Source organism: Platichthys flesus, chromosome 18, assembly GCF_949316205.1.
Source record: "Platichthys flesus chromosome 18, fPlaFle2.1, whole genome shotgun sequence".
Classification (NCBI taxonomy): domain Eukaryota; kingdom Metazoa; phylum Chordata; class Actinopteri; order Pleuronectiformes; family Pleuronectidae; genus Platichthys; species Platichthys flesus.
In genome coordinates this window covers 8,859,807-8,881,612 of record NC_084962.1, presented here as the reverse complement: position 1 = coordinate 8,881,612, position 21,806 = coordinate 8,859,807, and the positions used below count along the sequence as shown (strand labels likewise).

Here is a 21,806-nt window from a genome sequence, read left to right as displayed (position 1 = left end):
TGTTCCACCGGAGTCTCCGTAGAACCAAGCTACCACTCTGTTTTGAGACAATTAGCTAGCTTCTCCGGCAAAGTAGCTCAGGCACGCCTTTTTTATAAGGTAAATAAATATGCTTAATGTCACTGGAGGTGTAATCGAGTTATAATAACGGATGTTGCACAGTCGTCGGTCAGGCTTTGCCTCTGGACAGCTAACATCTGTCCTGTTAGCCCTGGTAGCTAGTTGTGGCAACTGCTAACTGTGCTAGCTAAGTTGACAAGCACAGTCTGACATTTAACCCAGAGACCGACGCGCAGCTGTGGAGCTTCAGCATCAAATAGCTACACGGTCTGACCAGCTAGTTAGTGGTGGTCAACCCGCAGTGACTAGCAGTGTACTTGTTAGTGTGACGTCTCCTCCTGGTGTTTGTGTCACAGCTCGTGTGATGGTGTTGTCTCGGAGATGACCTGCAGCCTGAGCGTCTGAGCGACTGAAACATCGTCCACCCAGCAGGTCAAATCGTGAGGTGAGCTGCGATTTAATTCAATTTCAATCTGAGCATATCAGTGGAGCTTAATGTGTGTGGGTTTATCCTCTGGTGTCACAGGTTGCACACAGGGTGACCAATGCTTTCTGATGAGCTGGACTCCAAACCAGAGGTAGGCTCTTTCTCCAGGAGGACTCCGTCGTGACAGGTAACGTTGAACGTGCAGCTGCTGATCCTGCGTGTGTCTCCTCTCAGCTGCTGGTGCAGTTTGTCCAGAACGCGTCCATCCCCCTGGTGCAGAGTCTGGAGGACACCGAGTCCAAACACTGTCTGCCTCTGCTGACCTCGGCTGAGGGCTCACTCTGCAGCCCGCTGGAGCTCACAGGTCAGCAGCTGATCACTGTAACACGCTCCCCAGATCTGTCAAAATTCCAGCGGAGGAGATGTTAACTGAGTCAATTTAACTCCCTTTACTGTGCCCAATACAATGCATGGTGGGTATTAACTTAACATGCTGCGTTGTTAGCTTGTTAGTGCTCTCTTTGCTGTCAGAGAACCAGAGTAAACATTTGATACCTCCAGTTTCAGGACAGCCAAACAGGGGTGTGGATTTGAGTGAGTCATGGTCTGTTGAGCGGCACTTTGTAGTCAAAGACTGTCACCTCTGCTGCTATTCTCTGTAACTGCAGGGGAAAACATGAGCTCAATGAAGCAAATACAAAAAACAGAAATGTATTTAAATAAAACAAAGACAAAGAAGCAAAAGGCTGATCCCTCAGTCAGCGGAATTGAAATGTCAATACTCAGCAAAGGCTGTGTGTCATGTACTGTAGGAACAACGTTTTTTCAAACTCTAAACGATGAAGTTACACCGAATGTTAAAAAATATAGGTCGTTTTTTTTTTCTTTTAAAGGAAGATCACAATCAAGAGCCAGTTTTTTTAGTTTCTATTTACTGAAAGGTCAAAGGCCAAATAGTAATAGAAGTTGTGGGGACACAAAGGTACCTGCCCTGGTTTTAAGGAGGTGCACCTGCTAATTTTGAAAAATCCAGTTCTGTGAATCTCCACCATTGCATTTGTTGTTAATCCTACATTATTAAAGAAAGCTTCCATTAGCTTCATCTCACCCTGCTTTGCTGAAGATGCTTCAGCATCGGTTACTTTTCAATTTGACTCTGTGGTTTGATAGATGCTTTTTTGTTTTTTCTATTTTGCAGCCTGTTTTGTTCTTTGTGCTTCAGTCTTCTCTGTTCAGATACTAACATGAGCTGCTTTCCTCAGGCCTGAGCCATGAGCCTGAAAGTTCTCCCTCGCTGTCCGAGTACGGAGGTGTGTCAGAGCGAAGCTCCTTAGTGGTCCAGACACACCCTCACCCACGGGTCTCACCCAGCCCCCCTCCCATCCTCCATGACCTACAACAGTCAGACAGCACTTCCTACGTCCTGCTCAACCTTGCAAAAGGTAAAAATATAATGCATATACCCATGTACAGGCCAGAGTCTCACAGTTAAGCCTACAAAGCAACAAAGTGCAGTATTTGCTGAATAATATTAACATTTTATTGCTTACATTTTCATCGCAGCTCTTAACAAAGTGGAACCATCTTGCTGTATGATTAACCGATTCAAATCGTGAGATCAGTTTTTGTCCTCCTCCTAGTCCAGAGTTAGGGACGGAGGATGTTCCCCTTTGTGCAAATGTAGATTTATGCAAATGGGATACTCAAACTAAATTTGATTTGAATTAACACATTTACGCAATCTCATTTCTAATTGACAGCGACATTCTGCTGCATATTAATTGTGGACCTCACCTTCATCAAAACAAGTGCTCCTACTTTATCCCAGATAATCTTAAGCATCCCATAATGCTGTTTTATCTTAGATTTATCCCTCAATAAGCAACAAAGCAGTGTTGCACCATGTGATGCAGACTAGCAGACAACTGGCAGAAACACAGCAGGTGAGAGACGGCTGCAAATGAGTGAGAGAAAAGCTGTGAATAGTTTGTGTTAAGGACAAATAAATAAAAAAATAGGGCAAAATTAATGGATAGGAAAACCCTGCTGATAACAGGAAAGAATCATGATCTCCTGTGCTTATCTGCGTTATGAAAAGATAAAGAAAGGAACCTTTCCTCTTGTCTTCCTCTTGTCAGACTAATTATAGTGGAATTGAAGTAATGGGCAGTTTTTCTTTTATCACATTTTCTAGGTCATATAGACAACAAAAATAGCTGCAGTGTAAAGAGAAACCTGACATTATCCCAATTTGATAAGTCAGTTTGTGATGAATAATACAAGTAAAAGAGAGAATATTTTACTATACAACAAATCCGATCTTGTGTCTGTACTTTGTATCTTGCTTTGCTCCTGATTCTATACAGAGCCCTAAAAAGAAATGCAGTGACACATTTTCGTGAAAAAAGCCCCGTGAATTATTTTGGCTGGAAGAAATGATCCTTGGCAGACACATTGTCTTGGTTTATGGGGCCTTGGCACGAGAGAGAAAAACATAATTTTGGTCTCTTCTCTCTTGACATCGACCTGATGTGTTGTGTCTGTGTCTCAGTTCAAGTTATGAAGGAGAGAAAATACTTTTAGCCGACAGAATCATTTTCTGTTGTTCTATTGAATTCAAATTCTGAATAGAGGGCTCTTGTTTGTGTGGATATTTGTGGGTCTGCTGGCCACCTTCCTATCTGCCTTTCTGAAAAGAGCCATAACATTGAATCAAGAATGGCTGAGCATCAACGCAGGACAGTAATGAATTCAGAAATGTGACCTCGAGCGGCTCACGTCATCAGTGATCTTGCAGAATATTGCATTGGCCTTGAACGTCTCCCTCTGCCTTGTCTCTCCTCTGAGGCATCACAGCCTCCTCCGAGTCCCTGATCTTCGCCGCGGATGGCACCGGGGACGATGATGATGAAGGGGTCTCATCAGGGGACTACGGGATAGATGGCAGCGCTCCATGGTACCTGCGGGTACAAGAGCTGGCACACGACAGCCTGATTGCCGCCACGCGGGCGCAGCTTGCAAGAGATGCCAAGGCCAGCCAGGACGCCAGAGCTGCAGGTGTCAGCAACGGTAAAGTCACTTTGTCTCATCAACACAGGCAGAAAAGTTCACATGAGTCTATCACCCCGTAAATTAAACCAAATGGGTTCTAAATAAGATGATATGATGATACGTTGATGGATGTGTGCAGTGATCGTGGCTTCAGATGAAAATGAAAGGGGGAGAAAAACAATGAGAAGGACTCCTGTGTCTGTGAGGCAGTGCATTTTCTGTGCTAAGATAACTTACTACTGCAGGGATGAGAGATAGAGAAGAGAAATAAGGTCAGCGACGAAATGAAAAAGTGGTGTAATCAGAACTGACTGGAACTGTGTTCAACGCTTCTCATCTTAAGTCTCTGAATCAAAATGAATTTGTAGCTTTGTCAAGATAGATTAACGAGTCTGGCTGCAAAATATCCAAAGGAGTTGTAAATGCCACATCATCTTGAAACATTGATCACGCCTCAGTCTATATTGGTGCTGCGTCTCTGATGATATAATGCGCCTTTAGTGATGTGGCTAATGCAGACCCGAGGCTACGCGGCTGCAGTTGTCAGGAAGACAGACTCAGGTTAGATGAGAGCAGAGAGGAGCAGCAGCAGAGCGGGGACCAAAGACGAGGTCAGGAGGACGTTCAGGTATGAAGTGTTCAGAATAGTTTGACATTTTGAAAACATGCTAATTAAATTTCTTGCAAATAGTGAAATGAGAACACCCATATCCCTCCTGCTAAATATGAAGCTATAGCTTGCAGCCAGTCAGCTTATCACAAAGACAGCTAACATAATCCTTGACACTGACTAATTCACAGAAAATTTGCTGTTAAATATATTCAGGAAGGATGTTGGATAAAATCTTTGATACAGGATTTATTGCAAATTCTTGTGTGGGCCTATAGTTCTCGCATCTAAGCTAAAAATATTTGATCGACTGGTGTTTGTAGGTCACTGGAAGCTGCTGTTTCACAGAATCCCATGTGCTCCTCAGAACGTCCCATTAGCCAAAGTTGTGAAGTTGCTGCTTCTGGGTTCAAGGGCTTTGAAGTCATAATGTGGAAAAATCATTAACGCCGAAAATGAGATGTGTTGAATTTTTTTGTGTGAGAGCATTTAAACAACACCATGACACCTCTTTCCAATATTTGCATATTAATGACGAGCAAAGAAAAAGGATCAGGTCTGAAAACTAGTTGAGTTATTAAAAATGTACGCATGTAAATCATAAAAATGTCTGTATTGTCTGAAAATGGTGTTAGCTGCTTCAGAGAGATGGACATGTAGTTTGCAAGTGACAAAAAAAGAAGCTTCTCTTTAGAGCTAATTGTTAAATTATTAAGTTAATTGGTTTATATGTGAATATATTAGTAACTAAGCAACTCGTGAACCAAAAGTTGTTCCGACTTGAGATGCCAGTCGCTTTAATTTGCCCAGCTAAGACCAAATCTTTCTTTCTATTCTTTTATAATTTCGACATAAATGCACCATCTAAAACTAATTTCAGGGCATCAAAACCACTTCTATCAAAATGTGTCTTGGTGCAATCACTGTGTTCTCATGTTTGGTGTAAAAAAACCCACCAAAAGTAAAAATGTCTGCAGTGTTTGAAATTTCTATTCAGGTCACAGAATCTGACACTGTGAAACATCGGCTTCTGGCTGTAGCGTCACACTTAACGGACAAAAAGATGTTGATCTCCACCTTTAGAGTTATGCAGATTAATGAGCTCGTGCTGTGCAACCTGCATTGGATGTTTAACACAGTACAAAGTCACGTTCAGGATTCCTTCCAAATTCTGCTTTGCTTGTGTAGGATTTTCAATGTCTCTTATCAAAACAAAGTTTCAAATCGGCTGTTGATGGCTCCCCACACCTTCACTTGCTCCCACTGTGAGGCCTCTGATCTGATCTCAGACTGAGACGTCTCTGCTGCAGCGCACAGTCACATACAGATCTTTTGACCCACACCAGGAGTCAGCACCACATCACAGCCCATTTTAACGTCCCTCCACAGGAAGCCTGATACATAGAGAACTCAGCCATGACTTTCAAAGCTCTCTGACTCTTGGCTACCTCTCTGATCTTTGAACCCCTTCTGAGTCGAATTGCAGCTGGAGGTCCTGGTTAAAAAAGTGAGATGTTAGCGAAATCTCTCCACCTTATTTGGCCCCAGTTTATTTCCTTTGATCTCGACCTGATTTCTGTTTTCCAAGATCAGTTTCTTAAATAATTTTTGTTGTAATTTCATCGTTTCATAATATTTTTTAACCTGTTTTAAAAATAAGCTTTTAAATAGAGATAGAAAGGTTATTAATGAGAAGATCAGCTCTTTCCGGTGCAGGACATTATCAGACTGATGTCAGGAACAGTGTGTGGACAACATAGAGAGGAGTGTTATAGTACTCTGCATAAGCCCCTTACAAAGAGTCCACATTTAGAGGTACAAAAAAACCTTGTTTCTGTTCTGCAGACGTGTGGAACAAAGTGATTTGTTTCAAATTGTATTCGTCATATGTAAGTTAACAGATGGTCAAATACCGTACAATACCATAAACATTAGAGGATGCAAGTGTGAAACCAAAGTGACAAGTGTAAACTGTATGAGAATATGTGTATATATAGTTTTGCACATTTTCTAGAGGTGGATAAGAGACACAGGGCAAACAGGCAAGTGAAGAAGCCTGATGCGTTCCGATGAGTCAGCCTTCAACACATTTTTGACAAGTGAGCATGTGTGGTGTTCACCAAGCAAATAGTGAATACTTCAGGGGATCTGTAATTCCCAGTGGGAGGTTTTGCTGGTATGGTTTGTGTTCACCTGTGACAAGTCACTGCAAATCGATAGAAAGCGGTTCTGATTGGTCCTTTATCCTTTGCATTATTTTTATCCTGAGAGGAGTCTTGTCTCTTCCAGGATGACAATGCCCCCCCCCCCACCCACAGGCAAAAAGTGCTCACTGAACAGTTAGATGAACATGATGTGATTTGCTCTTCCCCATTCAGACCAGTCAAACACGTATCGATTCAGAGTCAGGACATGATGAGGCTCATCTGGCATCTCATTGTGGCCAAACATATGACTTAGATTAGATTTACCTTTGATTTGTCCTCCGTCTATACATAGTAATGCAATATTCAGAAGTGGGTGCTTCAGACCAATCTTGTGTAATCAAGGTTGCCAGACAGATTTATAGGTTGGTAATAAAACTATTGGCATTGGACTCTAAACATCCACATCAGTCTGGCTCTAATTTCAAGGTGAGCTGGACTATAATACAAGACAAGATGTGTTCTCTTTCTACCTCCATTTGATTTCACCACATTTCTCCTTGACCTCATTATATTTCCATTAAAGTGAAGTTAGAGGAGTTAGCAGAGGAAAAAAAGGAGCCCTGAACGTCTTTGACATGAGCTCTCAGCTTATTCTGAGCTGCTGGACCAGCTAACAGGAGGCTTTAAGCTCTTTGTATATCGTCGAATAAAGTGTCTGCAGCAGAGTGAAACTCCTCTATGAGTCACTGTAATGGCTTCCCTCCCACTAACTTGCATTAGGTTAAGCATGTTTCCCTCAGCAGTGGGGTGTCCGTTATAGGAGCATTACCGCTGCCATGCTCCGAGCTCAATTGGACCTGTTAGAGACTTCCAAAGAAAGTCAAAGCGGTAAAAAAAGAAAGTGATTGCATTCAGCTTCAGGGTTGTTTTCTTTTGGCCGCGCTCGCTCAGTAGGTCTCAGTCAGAACCCGGTGATTGGCTTTTGTACAGCCGGGGCTCCAGAGGCCACCTGGCTCGTCTAGATTGTTTTTCTGCACGGCCCCGCTCACTCTCCTCTCCTGGTTGCCTAGGTGACCACACACATGGTCTAACAGCAGACGGGGACAAGCGGGAGCTCCCGCCTCGGACCGGCCGCCCCCTCTCCAAGCAAATCCTCCGCTGCTCGTTCGAGGGTTGCTGCAGGACGTTCACCTGGCCGGCTCATCTCAAATATCACCTCAAAACACACAGGTAACACAGTCACAGTCACACACACACACACACACTCACACACACACACACACACACACACACACACACACACACAGCTGTGGGAGATAATGGAGTCAGGCAGCCATTCCAACCAGATGCTGCAGCCAAAGCACAGATATTCAATTAATTCCCTGTGCAAATGCTGCCTATTGTGGATCCACTTTCCAAATTGAATAATGATAATAATTTCAGCTTGCTGGTTAATAGTTTTCAAGTTATCATGTAAATGATGACACACTGCTGCCACGTGCAATCCAGTCTGAGCTGCTGGCGTTTTAAACCAAACACCGTCCAACAATATGACAAATACAAGTACAGCAATGAAGAAGACAATGAAGTGAGTCATTTTCATCTAACATCTGTCTGAATGTGGAAACGCAAATCCCGCGATCTGTTCATCCTATCGGCTTCACACTTCACAATTGTTTGACGTTATTGATCACTTAGCTGATGCTTTTATCCAAAGTAATTTAGTTAATATATATGATCACAGCTCAGGTAGTCTTTCCCACTGGTTGTGTGTGTGTTGGCGGCAGAAACGCAGCTGACATGAGGGCTGTTAGCATCATTGTAGGAAATCTATTTGCGGCTGCCCTGTCTGACTCTGTGGTGGGCCGCTGCAAATGAAAAAACGTGTGCAAAGGAAACACCGAGTTTATTTTTTGTTTGGTTTATCCGGGCTCCCAGGAACGACCGCATGTTCAGGTGCAGCGCCGAGGGCTGCGGGAAGAGCTTCTACGTACTGCAGAGGCTGCAGGTTCACATGAGGACGCACAACGGCGAGAAGCCCTTCATCTGCAAGGAGAAGAACTGTGGCAAGAGGTTCACCACGGCTGGAAATTTGAAGAACCACAAACGCATACATACAGGTGAAGGGGGTGGGACTATGCTCCTGGTATAAAAGCCCGAACACGGTGAAGGCAATAACTCCGGCCATTTGACTCTGCTCGTATAATGCTTCCTTGGTGCAGTCAAGGCTGGAGATATGATGAGGCAGCAGCACTGGCGCCTCCATTTCACTGCTGGAAAGTAACAGTACTCTGTCATATTTTATTTATGATGACATTAAGATTTTTGATGGCCCGTTTCACTGTTGTCTTCTTCTGTCTGGGGACCAGTTAGCGAGCAGACCAGCTACACTGTACTGTGTTTATATTTTGCCCATAAATTCTGGAAGAAAATATATTTATGAGTTATAATATCCACTATTATTACATGTTTTACTTTCTTGTGCGAAAGAATAGTTCAGCTGCCACTAAAAGTTCTATAAACACTAAGAAATGCTGCATTAAACATTTCCTGAGTGTTTCTTTGACCTTTCAACACATTCACATCTAATATGTCCGTGTTATTCTGCCAAAAAAAGTTTACTACCATAGGTCTATGTGTCTTAGAGCTAAACAATATATGTGTGTGTTTGTGTTTGGGGGTGGGTGGCTGTTTCCAGGAGAGAAGCCTTTTCTTTGTGAAGCAGATGGTTGTGGGCGATCCTTCGCAGAGTATTCCAGTCTACGAAAACACATGCTCGTACATTCAGGTGAGTGAGACCCAGTTTTTAGGAACCAGTGTAACAGATGTAGATTATCGTCATGTGCCTTGAGGAGACGCGTCCGTCAGTCAGCTCAGAAGGGATCACATTATAGTACATATCTGTCTGTGTTTGTGTATCCCAGGTGAGAAGCCTCATCACTGTGGGATCTGTGGTAAGACGTTCTCTCAGTCCGGCAGCAGAAACGTCCACATGAGGAAGAGACACGGAGAGGAGGAGCTCAGCAGCGAGAGCAGAGAAACAGGTCAACTACAACAACTACATGTCTAAACCCAACCCTTAAAATATCCCCAAGATAAACCTAGTTCTAGCCTGAACCCTTAAACCAAATTCTGACCCTTATGCTACATGCATACGACTATGTTTTCATTATCATCAAAATGCGCCAACTCTGCTACGGATGCGCCTGGCGTCCACACTTCTCCAGAGTTTAAGAGACGCTTAAACCGAGAAATCTGGAAATGCTGCTGGTTCCATTTGATTGTAAAAACTCAGGGGCTGTGTTATAGTCTGGACGGGCAGAAACAGGGATGTGTGGAAACAGTGATGTAGACACTCACACCCGCTTTTTGGTCAATACATAGCTTTCTCTGATTTGTCAAGCTCCTATCATATGACCCCCTTCCGTAAGAAGATAAGTGTTTAACGCAACATTAATAATCAAAAACCTTTGTGTCATTGCTAACAGCTTGTTGTCCAGTTAAATTCAGAATTTTACAATGATACTTATCACATGTAGGAGATTAGATAGTATCTGAGCAACCTTATTACACTGACATGCACATGCCTTGAAAACACAATCAGATTAATTAAACAATCATAAAAAGGTTTGTCAGAAAGCCGAAATGTCTCACTTTACCAAAATAGCCCCACTTATATAATGTAATGTCAAGATGGTTATAGAAGTAACACACATCTGGTGTGGTGGGTACATGCAAATCCTTGGATTTTGTGGCTTTAAGCAGCCCATACATTTAAAATGTGCATAGAGATGGTGTTTGGTCTAAATTACATTCAGGAAGGTTTTTTTAATTATTAATGACTCTCAGCACTTAAATGAAAAATGTGAATAATACATTTTTTCAGGGCCGGTAGCTGAATTGTTTCAGACTGCTGACAGAGAGCCTCCCCCTGCTGCTGAAACAGTCCTGTTAGGCTTCTTCTGACTGGGTCAATTATGGCTTTAAAGTATATAATTTACCATTTGAAACATTATTAAAAGATCTATTAAATCTCTGAGATAAACTGGTAGAGATGCTCGAGTAAATCTTCCACCGCAGATGTAGGAAAATTTACCCGACTGCACTCTGCCTGTTCTCAGCTCCAGTTTCAGTGCCGCTTCGGATGAAAAACCGACCCTGACGAGCTCTTTGCATCCCTTCATTCGTCTAACTGTACAAAGTCAGCTTAAACAAGTTTTCCATATGGCGTGAAACACCGAGTGAAACAACGAGAGCAGACGGTGCTTTTTCGTTCTTGTCACATTTCTGCAGCCGTGGGGGAAGCGCCGCTGCTGGAAGAGGAAACGCTGCCAAAGCTCTAATTATAAACAGCAGATTTATTCGGGTCAGCTTCCCCAAAGACGCTGGTGTTTTGTAAAAGATGAGCAAAGAAGATGCAGCTTCACAACAGAGTGGTAGTTTCGGAGTTATTTATACATAACAGTTTTATTTGTAAGTAGACTTTTGGAATAACTAAAGCCCTTTAACTTGAGAATCCGCATGCAGGTCAAAAGGTAACATGGAAAGTTGGTAATCATGAGCAGATGTCAGGTTTGACTCGTGGGACTCTGGTGTCGGCTCCGGTAATCGAGCACAACGCGTGTCACTCTCTGCTTCATTCTTCTCTCGTGTTGAGGTGTGTTGAAGTGTTGTTTGTTTGCCGGTGACAGGAGAGGCGCTGACACAAAGCAGCCTGCTGGAGGCGGACGGCGAGGATACAGACAGTATGGTCACCATGACAACAGCCGTGGAACCCATGAATCTTCATCACGCTATGCTGAGATCCCCAGGTAGGCGTGTGCACGTGTACGACAGAGGTTATGTGTCCAAAGTGTACAAAAAATAAGAAACACAATCCAACATGATTAACAGTTGTCACTACTTTAACAAAGCTCCCAGTGTTAATGTCAGAGGTGCTGAGTCAACTCGTGGTGTTGCTCTCATCCTGTGAAGAGTTTTAATCACTGTTTGTGATGCTCGCTCAAGTCTGCAGCATTTGTTGTCTTAACTTTCAGACCTTTTGTTCCCAGCATTTAACGTGACTTCAACTTTCCTATAATTGTGATGTAGATTAGTTGCAGTTTGTATTTGTGGTGATTCGGTTTTAAAACCCACTCGTTTGTTGTTTTAAACTCTTCCTTAGAAGCAGAGAAAGACAAACACTTTGTGAGCAGCCAAACATTTTACAAATCTGAAGTATATGAATTAACTTCGTGTCTTTGTGTTGGCCTCCCTCCCTCAGGCTCTGCAGACTCCGTGGTCGTTATGTCTCAGCCGCACGAGCTGGTGACCATGACGACGGAAGGCCATGCATATGGAGAAGACGTGGTGGCGCTGCTGTAGTTCTGCTGTGACAAGTGTCACCCACTCGGTGGACTAAACATCGATGTGTAAATAGATCAATCACTGACTTTATCCCATGTAGATATTTGTAATTAGCAACCAACGATGGTTTTATTTTGAAAAGGGCAGAGTTTGTACAAAACAACCTTTTTTTCCTCAAGTTTTTGAAAACAAGTGCTCCCAAAGAAAAACTGAGACGGGTTTTAAAAGTTTATGATAATATAATGACCGTGAATTGTGCTGTGCAGATTGAGTAATCACTTTAAACAGAAGGCAGAGGTTGGAATGCAGCGATGCTCTCAACTGCACAGTGAGTGCCACTTATTGAAATGTACCAGACACACATATAACCCATTATCCCTATTAGTAAAAATAAAACCCTTGGCATTAAAACTGCTACAGCACAGTATTTCATATTGCTGCATGTAAACACTGGTCTCACACAACACAAGCAGCCAAGTCCCCCTGATAACTCAAACAAACTGTGTCGTCCAAAGCTTCACTAACAGATTGTGTTATTGAAGCCGTCTTTCACTCTAACGTCTCTTAACTTTCATTACAGCTCAATATATATATTAATACTAGAGAATAAATGCTTTAAAAAATAAATGAGGCTCATATGAAACACACAGCAAACGTCTTGGCCTGTTGGATAAGCCAGTGCCCATTACTTATTGTTGTTGTTGCTATTGAGCCACCAACTAACTCAGCAGTCAGTCAGTGGATCTTCAGGTTGTGGAAGTGGTCCAGCATGGCGCCCAGAGCCCAGCTCGCCTCCACGTTGTTCACTTTCTTGGTCAACTAGGAGGAGACAAGAACCCAACACCAAATCACTCAAATGCCTTTTGTATTTATTGAAATAAAAAAAGTAACAGTAAGACATTGAATGTATTGAATTTCTTTTTTCTCTCCATTCACCTACAAGCACATTTTGAAAGAGCATAAGCAATTAATGATGTGTGATTGACTATGTATCGGTTGAAAGAAAATATTCCCGACTTATTCTGAAGACATTTTTGTATTATGATGCTGAAATGAGTTGAATATAGAATATTCCATTGATATGATACTACTTGTTTACACTCGAGGTCAGGGCATGTGTCATCAATCAGTTGCCAACTGCTGTGAAAACTAATTGGGTTAAACGTGCATGTAACTTCGGCCACTGGGGGAATCTCCATCAAAACAATAACAACATGTCGTTAAGTAAAGTGGGATCATGGGAGATTTTACAATTGCTGATGAAAACCTACCTGATAGGACGGTGGTACAATGGTGATATATTATCACTTTACGCAGCAAATGGCAATGAATAATCGTGATCCATTACATATGACCTATACAAATTACTCAGGTTAAACAGATGATGATACAATAAAAAAGTTACATTTGGGAATATGTAAGTACACAAGTCGTTTTAAATCTTTAATAATGTTTGAATATTCGCGACCATGTAAATGTGCACACTGTCTCCTTATCTAAGCCCAGTTGAAATGGTGAAAACATACTTAACCAATTCAGAATCTGCAAAGCTTTTAACGTGATTTCATTAAAAAAAAAAAATCAGATTTAAACCTGAATTGTTTAAAAATATATTTTAACGCGTTTCTTCTGTTGCATCCTTACAAGGCCACAAACCCTGTAGACTGAGTTGTGCACCGATGCCTCACCTGCAGCACGGTGCTCTCCTTGAAGCCAAATCCGTCCTTGAGCAGACAAGCGATGTAGGTCATGTCCATGCACAGGAACGGGCTGATGGAAGGGTACTTGGTCGTCTTGTTGCACACTGAGCAGAGAAAAAGGGACAAATTCTGTTGTTTTAGTTTGGATAATCGGGCATCGGTATTCTGCTGAGAGCTTGACAAAGGCTGCAGATAGCAGCGAGGACACGAGTGCACACGATGGAGCTGCTCGCCGTGTGTCTTGAGAACGGCGAGCTGCACATCTGTCACAGTAACCGCGCAGCCGCTTCGACCGTCTCACCCTCTTTAGCTCTCTTCTTGAAGTCTCTGACCTGCAGCATCCCTCCGTGGACCCCATCTGTAACAGAGGGCGGAGGGTGAGCGGGTAAGTTCCCATTTGAAACGCCATACCATTCATTTAAAGATCACATTCCCATGCACATTAACATAACACTGAATACTGTGGACTGGCAGAGGACAGCGATTTGTCTAATAACTACACACCGGAGTGCAGATGACTCACATTCTCCCCTCTCTCTCTCTCTCTCTCTCGCACTGGAGTGGGTATTAACATTTTGCTCGGCCTGTATAATTATGTAAGGCGTGTGCAGAGAGGGAGTGTGTGTACTGACCGATAAGGCCCGCGTCCACCGCTCTGTCAAAGTAATAGGAGAACGCATAGAAGACGTTGCTGCCTTCCAGCTCGTATGGCTGATGAATGACGCCCTTCACCACCTTAAGCACTTCTTGATAACAGAGCTTGAATCCCGTGTAACCTGGAGAAGAAAGCAGTGTAAATGATACGTCCTATTTAGGAGCAACATTACGAGACCATGCGGAAAAGTTCATTTTAATGGGCTTTTGTAACATTACTGCTGCAGACATTACATTTTTGTATTTTTTCCGTGTGTATTTTTACTCAAACCTGTCACATTATCAGATTTATGTTGGATGTCCCAAGTGTAACATGAACATTTGAGGAAACGGCAGCTTTGTATTTGTTCCTCTCATGACTGATGATCCTTGAACCCGACTTACCCTCTGGGTCTCCGCTGACATGATAGGTGATCCCTCCAAAGCTCCATTCATCCCGGAATTTCTTCGGCAGGCAGGAACTTTTAAAAACCCGCCTCTCCATCCCTGAGAGAGCACGGACATGACTGGTTGACACGGTTCAATCTGCGAACTGGCTCAACGGCCTCAGACCTGATCACCCACAGCCTGAGACTGACTCAAGCACTCTCAATGTCCCTGAGACAATTTCCACTGAGGCGCTTCAAGGATTCATCTCAAGGTCTCACTTCACTGGTTTATCAGAGACTTTATGTCCCACAAACACATCTTTCTCTTGTATAACCTCTCAGCTTTTGGATAAATAGGCAGAAAGGAGGGAAACTAACAAAGGACAGGGAGAGGGGGGGGGGGGGGGGAACTGACTCATTGTTATGTCCCAGTTTCTTTCAGACACACAATAAAAAAACACTGACAAACAGCCAATGGGAACAAAGCACAGTTTCTCCAAATACAGTACCTTCTGCACCCAGTGCTCCCAGCGTGGCGAGTCGTCCTGCCATCAGCCCATTTCCCAGGTAACTGGATGAAGTCAAAGGAACGTTGTGTTAGATTGTTAGAAAACGAATACCCTAATAAAGTACGTGCATATCAAGAAAATCATTCTGAAAACATTATTCACATCCTAATGACCATACAGAAAATAGAAGTGATGATGCAACATGGAGGTTATTTTTTCACTTTCTTTAGCACTGTGTTATTTATTTATGTCCACGGAAATAATTACTGGATCTTGATGAAATAAAATCATATTTCATCAGACTGATTGGTGCAGCTTGATTGAATTGAAAGTGACTGCTGGGCCTTGGTGGAGGAATGAGCTCTATTGAGTGCTATTAAATAATAAAAACAAAAATTGATAATTATATGAGAAATAATTAAAAACGGATCCAGGTGAACAAAATCAGTGGCATTTAAAACAACTTGTCAAAGTAGAGGCCAATTGTGTTTGTAAATGTATTAATATTTATAAATGTATGTAGATGACAATTTAAAGATATTAAATCAGGAGTGTATTTTCTTCTATCACTTATAATTCATATGTAGACTTAATGTTTTTTATGAAGCATGCACTAACCTGTAAGTGTATAATTCATATGTTGAGTTGAAGATGTCAAATCTGGCAACGAAGTCAGTGACAGGAGCACTTTCAATGGTTTCCTACAGAGGGATATGAAGGACAGAGTGGATGAGTCATTCATTTTTATTTATTTTAAAAATGAAATCTCTCTCATAAAAACAAACGACAGACCCTCAGCTTCGGCAGGAAGGTGATCTGCGTGGATCCTCCTCCCAAATCCAATATTCCCACCGTCTTCTTGGTTTGTGCGTTGAGGTGACCTGAAAACATTTCCTATTTTAATCCCACAGCCACAACAGACAAGAATCAGAAGGAATCAGTTGTACCTTAGATTATATCTTAAAAAACCCTCAAGTATAAAGTCCTAACACTGAGCCTGATAAAGATAAGAGCAGTCCGCTTTCGGCAAAGAGCTGTGATTCGTCAGACTCTGTTAGGGAGCAAGGATCTATTTTAAGACATAACCTGAATGTACAGTAGCTGAGCTCAGAGAACAAAATAATCAAGGGAAATAGTCAGTGTTGTGCCACAATCGGTTCCTACCTGTCAGGAAGTTCAAAGAAATCCAAGCCAAGATTCCTGCATTTTGCAAAAAATAGCAAACAAGCAAACCAAGGAAACAGAAAAAACTGTTGTTATTTAAGGTGGAGCACACAAGTTCAATTTAGGAAAGCTGATGACAAATTCTCGCAGATATGACAATGGTTACAGCACAAACAAACACGTGCTGACGTGTGAGTACGAGCTGCAGCACTACAGACAAAGTTGAAATGCTGACAAATCAATTACACTGTGGCCCAACAGACAGTAACATTTTCCACCACATAATTACAGCCTCTTCAACGTTGCTGCAACTCCCTTGCGGTGAAAGGGCAATTTTCTAAAGTGTCATCACAAAAGACAAGCAGTAATCTAGAGCAATTTAGTCGCATGTCTGCAGTAAACAAGGGTTCCTTAAAGAAACGGCCGAGCAGAGGAGAAGTGGGGCAGGAGACTCGGCGATGCCACCTACGTTTTAACACGGGAGGAACATGAGCGGCTGCGATAACTGACAAACGTGTTGCCTGTCAAGACAAAGGGTGGGCAGACGGTACCTTCATTTGTGCCATTCATTATGGTGACGCTGTTGTCTGGGACCAGAAAGGGAGATTCATCAAACACATGTTGAACCTGAGGAGGGAGAAGAGAGAATGAGAACAAGAGGGAGCAGCGGAGAGCGGCAGAGAAATGCCCTGAATGTTATCTACTGCATTGGCAGCTCATCCAGAGGTGCCCTCCGCTTGAAGGGATTAATTAATTCCCTCATGGGGATTAATAAAATATAATTTATCTTCCAAGGTGCCCCGGGGCCATCCATTACTATCTTATCCCCTCCTCAAGAGCCCTCCACACTAAGCTCACAGCGCTCTGATAACAATACCTCTCCTCTCGTCACTGTACCACCTCGAGGAGCAGTTAAGTTGTTCTGTCTTTATCCGCTTTCCTTCTTAAGTGTCGGACAATGTAGCTCCTAACAACTCACTCGTGATAAAGAACTGTACGCTACTTTTCAAAATGTCACTCTTGTGTAAACACCAACAGCTCCTCTCAAGATCTGGATAGCGTCTCGTGTTACCTGCTCCAACAGAGCCCGAGCTTTCTGTGCGGTCAGCAGCCGGAGTCCAGCCGTGGCTCGGAGGACCACGGGGGTCCTCTTCCACTCCACGCGGGGCACAGTCCTCTTGGCCACCTTCAACAACATCCGCACAGTGTGTCCCGCCTTGAAGAACCACACACACACACACAATCCTCACTAGAACAAAAGCAGAACTGTCTTGACAGCGGGGTTAACGTTGAGAAAACACTCGCATGAATCTTCACCTGTCATTTTGTTTTTCTCTCACCTCCTCCCTCCATTCATTACCAGTGTGAGTCCCTGGGGAGGTGGGGGGGGGGGGGGGGGGGGCTATTGGCAGTGTTTCTGAACACAGTGTGGAGCCAGCAGACCTTTTCTCTCCGGCTCAATATAATCGATTAGGTTTGACAATGGACTCACCGTTTCAGGGGAGTCAGCATATGCCGACAAGCCAGGCTTTATGGAATGGAACATCTCGTTGTCCAAGATGGGCAGCTCCTCTACGAGACACAAGATCCACCGGCATCAAATATGCAGCCGCACTTATTGGAACGCATTAAGAGGCCTCAATCTGCTTAGCATACATATGCAGAATAGATCCCTTTATTCAAGATGAGGAGGGTTGCCTTGAATCTGGCAAAATAGGATTAGTATTTAAGAAATAAGACGCTTAAGAAGTGAGAGTCACTGAAGGTGGTGGCAAAACTGAGGCACGGCTTGTTACTCTGCTAATATTGCATCCTCTAATGTATATAATGTTGTATTCAATTTTTTTTACATTAAGCTCTATAACTTGTAATTGTTAATAGTCTTCTTTCTTTTTCTCTATCTCTTTAGCTGTTATTGCATTGCTACGCTGATCTGTCCCTCTCATCCAACACTTTGCAATGTACCGTTGACCCTGTGTCAACTTCCAATGGACAATTAAAATGAAATTAAATATATGACCTCATTGCTACAGTACATCAGTAATTACATGGGATCCTATATGATGAAATGAGTAAAGCAGCAGAGGGAAGCATGTGACAGTAAACCCACCTGGTGCCCTGCTCTGCTCAGCATTACTCTGGATGAAGGTGTAAACGTGGATGCGTGTGCCCGTGCTCCCTGCGTCAAACATCACGGCGTAGAAGATGCGGCTGTGGTTGGCCGGGCGGCTGAGGCTGGGCCGGATGCTGTTTGTGAAATCCAGAAGCGAGCTCCGGACCTGGGCTTGGCTCAGTCCCACAGCGGCGAGCAGCACCAGGAGGAGAAGCGGCACGGCGGGCTTCATCTTCACTCTGGAGGATCAGCAAATAAAGAAAGTTCTTCAAGTTAACGTCCGTTTACAGAATTATCAGAAAGACACTGCTCTATAGCACGGCTCTAACTGTTGCTGACTAGTCCTGGCAGATGTTCAATTACATCACAACAAGTGAGGAGTGAGAAGCAATCAGCTTATTTACAACCGGTCATTTGGCCACACCCCACTAGCTACCTAACCAACCACAGGGACACATCCCCAAAAAAATCCCCCTGTCTACCTGCTGAGTCACCTCCTGCCGAGGAGTTAGGAAACATCACGGTTGGGATTTAATTAATGGACTAATTCCTTGATCCCGGTGTTCGATCGATGCACAGCAACTCGAGCATGTCTAACACTGACACACTCAGACATCCACTGAGGGGGACTGGGAGGTCTAACAAAGCCTCAGTCGAGTTCTGCTCTGTGGGAAACCTCTGATGAGACTGTGTCCACCTGAAGGAAATCAGGGGACTGAAAAAAACTAATTCTGTCTTTGAATACTGATTTAAGTTTTGATTTAAATGGAGCAAGTTAAAAAGAAATAGAAAAGGCTACAACTAGACGTATGACTTTAAAGTCTAAGGATTGCCTACCGCCCCCCCAGCTTTGTCCCTTTATTCAGTTATTATAGGACACTGAAATATTTTAATAAATGGTATCTATAATGAAGAGTGGTGATGAATTCCTCATGGTTTTATTTGGTCATAGTAAAGGAGGCGTTCAACTCTGTGACTTTAAAATGAAGCATTTTCATATGTTGCCTGGATGTTGTTTTTCTACGTTTGGCACAAAACACTCAACATTGTTGAGTTGTTGAGGATTGTTGTGCTTGTGTTGTAATATATACCTGAGCATTTTATCTGTGCTCGACTGTAAGCCCAATAATGTACTGACCTGAACTGAGGCTTATCATCAAAGGACACCAGCCGGAACACATGAATCTGTGTATGTACGAATATGTAAACGTCTTTAGATATTGAACTTCCTGCATGACTATCTACTTTCAATAGATTGCTTGATCCCTATGTCTGAAAATAATCTATTGGACACATGCAACAGATTCTCAAACATTGTGCAATCAGTTGCTGAGTGAAAACTGTTTATTCCACAATGCTGAATGGTTAAATAAAAGTAATTAATAGTAAGAGAACCACTGCAACCAGACCTTTTAAGCTGTGTAGTTTCTACCAGATCTTATAAAGAATATAGGACGTGATCAGATCTCTTTCTCCACCCGTCTGGACCATGCATGGAAATGTTATTACTACGATAAATGCCCTTAGTGTAGCATTAAGAGAAATGCACCATCACATGTTGGAATAAAACTCCACTACTGTACTGGGTCTGTGCTGTGATGCGTTTGCAATGTGTCGGATTTTGCAGTATCCTCCGGCTGTGTGTGGATTTATAAAAGCTTGTTCTCATATTACAGTGGATTTGTTGGTTGTTCAGTCCAGAGCAGGACTGTGACACACACACACACAGTACTTTAGTAGATCTACAAAACAATCTCATGCTCAGGGAGTGTCAGTGTATTGTAGCGAGTTTAGTTAACTTTTTTAATAAATGAGAATTTGTAAGTCCATTCTATAAACTGATTTGTTATATATATGTCAAGTTATCGTTGCTTTTTATTTATGTCCACCACTTTTTTTATTACCAACCTCCCACAGACCGGTTAAAGCTACACGTGCTGTGTTAACCGACCAAAAAAAGCTCTGTCAACCATGTTTGGTAACTTGACTTAGTGAAGTTGAAGCTAGTTCGCTAACGTTAGCTGCCGCGCTACATCGAGTAACTACATTTGGAGGTAAAACCCTGAAGTGAGGATGACTTCAAAACGACACTGGAAGAAATGAAACACACAATCACAAACACACACAGCAGAGACCCGAAGGTAACTTAACGCGTTCTACGCAGCGGGGGCTCACCATGATGTCCGGGCTAGCACAGAGCTGACTCCTCGTGACGGCACGGGGTATCGTTGTTGTTTTTTTTTTGGGGGGGGGGGGCTCGGTAGAGGTGACAACAATAAAAGATGCTGACAACATGGCAGCTCCATAGACAACAACATACAGCTGTTGGATCAGTCAGTCATTGGAGCGAGGAGGAAACGCATCCGGTGGCTTAATGGTGCCGCCAGCAGGAGCGTTTAGTTGCCGTGTTTACATTTCACAGCCGCTCACAGCACCGGAAGCTTTCAGCGACTTCAATTACAGGCTGCTGCTCACGTTCAGACTCACACTTCGTTTTCCTCTGTCAAGATCGTTAGACAAGTGTATTGCTACTCCAGCATACCTGCATGTTGTAGTGGTTCAGGGCTTGTTGAATGAACGGCAGACTAGTGTAGTGTTTCTTCTAAACCTAGATGGATATATAGACACAAAGACAGGTGCATATAGACTCGCGTCTCTGTGGTCAAATCAGCCGACACAGACATTCTACTGCACGCATACTGACATTTATGGTAAACGCATCCAAAGCGTTTTTTTCAAAATGAACTGTAATAAAACTTTGATCAATAATTCCAGAGAGAGACTGATATGACTGTGTTCCGGACCTCTCAAATTATCAATGTATTGAATATCAAACATATTTACTGTATAGATTACGAGATTTTCAAAGTAAAGTCCAACATTTTCACTGTGGAATAGATCATTTCAGGATATGTCAAAGTTCTATAAAAACACTTTGCTCAATCGTTTCAGAGTGAGACTGATATGCCTGTGTTCGGACCTCTCTGACTACCTACATACTGTATATCAAACATATTTACTGTATTGATTAAGAGATTTCTCAAAGTAAAGTCCAACATTTTCACTGTGGAATAGATCATTTCAGGATATTTCAAAGATCTATAAAAATACTTTGATCAATAAGTTCAGAGTGAGACTGATATGCCTGTGATCAGGACCTCTCTGACTACCTACATACTGTATATTAAACATATTTACTGTATAGACATTGTTCAAAGTAAAGTCCAACATACAATATATACTTCTTGTGAATTTAATCCAAGAAATTATTTTTCAATTATGCATTTTGTATAGACTCAATGTCAAGTTTATTTTTAAAATCGGAACATAGGCCCACATATTCCTCTAACTTCGAGTACTCCGTTGCCGTCCCCTTTCTGGGCGGTTTGGATGCGTTTACCATAAGTGTCAGTGTATGAGTGCAGTAGAATTCCTGTGTCGGCTGATTTGACCACAGAGATGCGAATGCTGGCTGGCTTTACCGCAGTTGACTGGTGCAGAGCGCTAGTCCTTTGTTGTTTAACTTTAATATTAAATGTATGGCTTGATTAAATCACACCAAATTAAACACTGCCCTTATCCGGACCATTAAAAAAAACACATGCTAAGTGTGAGGCCAGTAAGACGAGCGATTCATGGTTCATGCATTTGAAATAC

General features: G+C 42.7%; 2 protein-coding genes across 3 annotated transcripts; one reads left to right on the top strand and one right to left on the bottom strand.

Annotated features, from left to right (window-relative positions):
• Positions 1–12,537, top strand: znf410 (zinc finger protein 410). 2 transcript variants are annotated; one of them, XM_062411949.1, is made up of 12 exons: positions 1–99; positions 417–505; positions 587–638; positions 722–851; positions 1,750–1,929; positions 3,335–3,556; positions 7,366–7,525; positions 8,234–8,415; positions 8,994–9,083; positions 9,220–9,339; positions 10,987–11,106; positions 11,559–12,537. In XM_062411949.1, exons 3-12 carry the CDS (start codon positions 606–608, stop codon positions 11,657–11,659), a joined length of 1,338 nt encoding a protein of 445 aa, XP_062267933.1. In that variant the 5' UTR covers positions 1–99; positions 417–505; positions 587–605; the 3' UTR covers positions 11,660–12,537. The 2 variants fall into 2 exon arrangements, with proteins under 2 accessions (XP_062267933.1, XP_062267934.1); XM_062411950.1 differs by having other exon boundaries at positions 3–505; positions 3,344–3,556.
• LOC133973868 (ectonucleoside triphosphate diphosphohydrolase 5-like) lies at positions 11,856–20,553 on the bottom strand. Its single transcript, XM_062411951.1, has 14 exons — positions 20,325–20,553; positions 18,147–18,388; positions 17,529–17,608; positions 17,109–17,252; positions 16,588–16,663; positions 16,037–16,072; positions 15,665–15,753; positions 15,491–15,573; positions 14,873–14,934; positions 14,380–14,481; positions 13,974–14,117; positions 13,643–13,699; positions 13,330–13,445; positions 11,856–12,460 (listed from the first exon to the last, which is right to left on the bottom strand). Exons 2-14 carry the CDS (start codon positions 18,379–18,381, stop codon positions 12,377–12,379), a joined length of 1,308 nt encoding a protein of 435 aa, XP_062267935.1. The 5' UTR covers positions 18,382–18,388; positions 20,325–20,553; the 3' UTR covers positions 11,856–12,376.
• Positions 20,554–21,806: the final 1,253 nt, after the last annotated feature.

Excerpts from the sequence above, each read along its gene's own strand:
- LOC133973868 (XM_062411951.1), bottom strand. The coding sequence starts at position 18,381 with ATGAAGCCCGCCGTGCCGCTTCTCCTCCTGGTGCTGCTCGCCGCTGTG. Across the intron at positions 17,253-17,528 it reads ATGCTGACTCCCCTGAAACG|GCGGGACACACTGTGCGGAT; the intron begins GTGAGTCCATTG and ends TGGTTCTTCAAG. Across the intron at positions 12,461-13,329 it reads AGGAGAGCACCGTGCTGCAG|TTGACCAAGAAAGTGAACAA; the intron begins GTGAGGCATCGG and ends GTCTCCTCCTAG.
- znf410 (XM_062411949.1), top strand. The coding sequence starts at position 606 with ATGCTTTCTGATGAGCTGGACTCCAAACCAGAG. Across the intron at positions 1,930-3,334 it reads CCTGCTCAACCTTGCAAAAG|GCATCACAGCCTCCTCCGAG; the intron begins GTAAAAATATAA and ends CTCTCCTCTGAG. Across the intron at positions 11,107-11,558 it reads CGCTATGCTGAGATCCCCAG|GCTCTGCAGACTCCGTGGTC; the intron begins GTAGGCGTGTGC and ends TCCCTCCCTCAG.